This window comes from Rhagoletis zephyria, unplaced genomic scaffold (assembly GCF_001687245.7).
Source record: "Rhagoletis zephyria isolate East Lansing unplaced genomic scaffold, Rhagoletis_zephyria_1.1 Rzeph_scaffold_08184, whole genome shotgun sequence".
Lineage (NCBI taxonomy): Eukaryota > Metazoa > Arthropoda > Insecta > Diptera > Tephritidae > Rhagoletis > Rhagoletis zephyria.
Genome location: NW_016165264.1, coordinates 1 through 3,308, shown reverse-complemented (window position 1 = coordinate 3,308; position 3,308 = coordinate 1). Strand labels below are relative to the sequence as shown.

At 37.8% G+C, this 3,308-nt stretch overlaps 1 protein-coding gene across 1 annotated transcript; it reads right to left on the bottom strand.

The window, feature by feature from the left end:
* Nucleotides 1-1,988: 1,988 nt before the first annotated feature.
* On the bottom strand, nt 1,989-3,301 carry LOC108374841 (uncharacterized; the record flags this gene model as incomplete). Its single annotated transcript, XM_017630876.1, has 2 exons — nt 2,897-3,301; nt 1,989-2,823 (listed from the first exon to the last, which is right to left on the bottom strand). Coding segments are annotated over exons 1-2 (1,213 nt in total), but the record flags the coding sequence as incomplete, so codon positions are not given.
* Nucleotides 3,302-3,308: the final 7 nt, after the last annotated feature.

The following is a 3,308-nucleotide window of genomic DNA, read 5'->3' as shown; positions in this document are numbered from 1 at the left end:
GTTGCTGAAGACCGTGAAATGTCGATTCGTCGCCGTTCGCAGCAATTGGGTTTGCGAAACACATTTCGAACCGAACACTGATTTTGGTAATAAAATTCAATGATTTGCAAGCGTTGCTCGTTAGTAAGTCTATTCATGATGAAATGTCAAAGCATACTGAGCATCTTTCTCTTTGACACCATGTCTGAAATCCCACGTGATCTGTCAAATACTAATGCATGAAAATCCTAACCTCAAAAAAATCACCCGTTACATATAATACAAGAAAGATGTTAGTGGTTTTTTGCTTTTTGTTGTTATTCCTATTTGACTTGTTACTCCCTTAAAGTGCAATTGACGTTGTAGTTGCTGCTTAAATTTAGCACCAAAGTGGTTGGTTTTGTGAACTTGGCACTCAATAAACACTCGGCTTTGCTTAGAAGTTCATACACAAGTATAGTATATGTATTTATGTATACATATGTATGTACATACCTATATACGAGTATTAAGTACATCTTGAAGAGTTTTGTATCCAGAGTTTTCCGCATTTTCTTTCTTTTCACTTTTCCACCGCTTATTGATATGCATTAGCCGTGGCGATTTCGTTAGCTGGACTACAGGACTTAGCGAGAAAGTGAAATCTTCTTAAGTTCTTTGTACCAACCCATTATTTACTGCCTGCTGTCCGGCAGCCTTAAATATTAGGATACCTCTACAATAGATTGCTAGGTGTTTGTCAATAAACCCACTGAATTCTACTATCGTCTCATTCATATTATGTTCCATAGTTAATCATGGAAAATGCCCCTAATTCTGACTTTCTGATCATACAATACGATGACACAAACGATTACGACTACACCACGTTTAGGAAAGCTTCATAGATCGATGTGCGGCCATCCCAGAAGCCATGCGCAACTGTCCCACCGTGGCACTGGGAATTATCACTGGCTAACCTCCAATAGCTGTACACATTGGAAAACTGTGTGTTGTTGAAAGACCTTGTGGTTGCTGAATGTAACCAGATGATACTTGAGTGCCTTGAAGCCTTTTAATATTGTACAAATTTGGAATGGATATCAAGGCTTAAATTTTGTACGTTCCATGCCTTGAGAAGATAGTCTGCTAAGCCAAGGGGCAAAACATCCATCCAAAGGATAAGAAGGATAGCTCCCAGGAATGTAGAGAATTTCAAAATGAATTCATAGCTCCCTCTGGAAGAGTATCACTACGACTACTTACTATTTTACCTACGGGTCTCTGAACTCTAATTGGTTACCTGGCAGTGCACTACAAAGATGCGTATTTATGAAATCCGGGCGTGCACGAACGTGATCAGTGAGATCTTGGCGGGAGAGCGTTGAGCGAGCTGAGTTCTGGGGCAGTAAACTGTGGACTTAGTATTAATATCTCGAGAAGCGACATTGTTTTTTTTTCACTACAAATAATAAAATTCCAAATTTAACCTTCTCATGCATACACATTAGGGCGGGTCGATTTAAAAATCGCTCATTGCTCTGTGAAAATCGTATTCTAGGGATCAAAATAAGAAACTTTGCCGAAGGAACCATACCTCTAAAAAGAATTCTGATGTCCCCCAATTTGGGTCGAACTTTTGGGTAGGGGCAAATTTTGAAAAATCCCACTTTGACCCATTTAGAGTGCTCCAATCGAGTCGAAATGTATGACCGACCCCCACTAACTTTGGACGGCCGATCCACCCATGCCAGTGGCACACCCCCTGGAACTCCCCTGGGGGGGTTCCCCATACAATCATTTAAAAAATCACCATTTTTGGCCTTTACATGAAAAAATCAGCTAAATGGCTATGTTTTTTCTTTATTTTTATTTATTTATTTATAATAATGTTTATTATTTATTTATAATAATATCTATTTTTTCTCTTAAGAAATTTATTTAGTCAGAACATATGTAAATGAAAAAATTAATTTAAGTGAGTTATAGAAAAGAAACTAAAAAAAATTATTGTTTGAAGTCTTTTTTACTTTCAAGTCTGGGCAATTTCGCACGGCTCTCTAATGTCGTCGCCATAACAGCCTCTACATTTTCCGGTATAACCCGTTTGGAAACGCTAGCTAGCAATTGACAATGTCGTTCCGTTCCTTGTTTGTGTGATGGAATTTTTGGATCATTAAACGGTGGATCATCTTGATTTAAATATTCTTTCAATGTATCGTACGGAATGCTTCGCGTGAATGGTGGTTCAAATACGATATTTATATCATTCAAATTGATCATTTCCGTATAACTTGTGCAATTAATGTTTATATCTGGTTTTTTATAAACTCTAAGTTCCATTGGCTCGTCAACATCGGTTCGATAGCGTAGAATTTTCTTGATGGCACAGTCGCGCTTTTCTTTGCTATCATCAAACAACATTGATAACAAGATATTTTCCGAATGCGCATAATATGAATTATCTTTAATTACTTGATTGACAATTTTGCGTAAACGAGGTTCTGGAAATCGTGACCAACCAATGAACTTGAAAAATAATGCACTGCCGTACACGACAGAGCTGTAATACTTGATATTGAAGTACATTGGCACATAACATTTAATTATAAATTCAACCAGAATTCTTAAATTTGCGTCTGGATTTTCCGTTGTCACATATAATCGCAATAATCTAGCGGCCTTGGTGAGCCACCGAGAATGTACAATTTTCCCTGGTTTGATGTTAGCCAGATCCACCGGAACCACGCCGCTAGAAATTGCTTGGGCCATGTCGTATAAGTACTTCGAATCGGTGGAAAATTCAATTTTTTCTGGAGCAGGGGGCATATTTTGCAACTCAATTTTCTGGAAGCCGTCCACCACCTGAAAATATATAATAATAAAATAATTAAAAATGGTTCACAATTACAATAAATGAGTGATAGCAATAACTTACCGGAAGAGTTTCACAAGTTTCGATTTGACGGCTCAGTTTTCCGGTTGCCGATCTTGGTCCAGTGCTGGTTGATTTATCCAAAGCTTCAAACAAATGCCGAAACGGAAGTTCGTTGAAGTGTAGAAGGCAAACGAACCAATGCAATGGTCTTTTTAACAGCAATTCGAATCGTCGTATAATTCCACCGTGTGGGCCAGTGTTTGTTGGCTCACCGTCAGTGCATATTCCAATTAATGCATCCAGTGATATATTTTTATCGTTGAAAAAACCATTTAATTTGGTTGTTTTGTATTCAGCGGTTTCATGTTCCAGTCTTACGTAACCAATCAATTCAGAATTGGGTTCTCTCAAAATAACAAGATGAGGTTCTTTTACCATCCTAGTATGATACTTCTCATCAATTTTATCTATC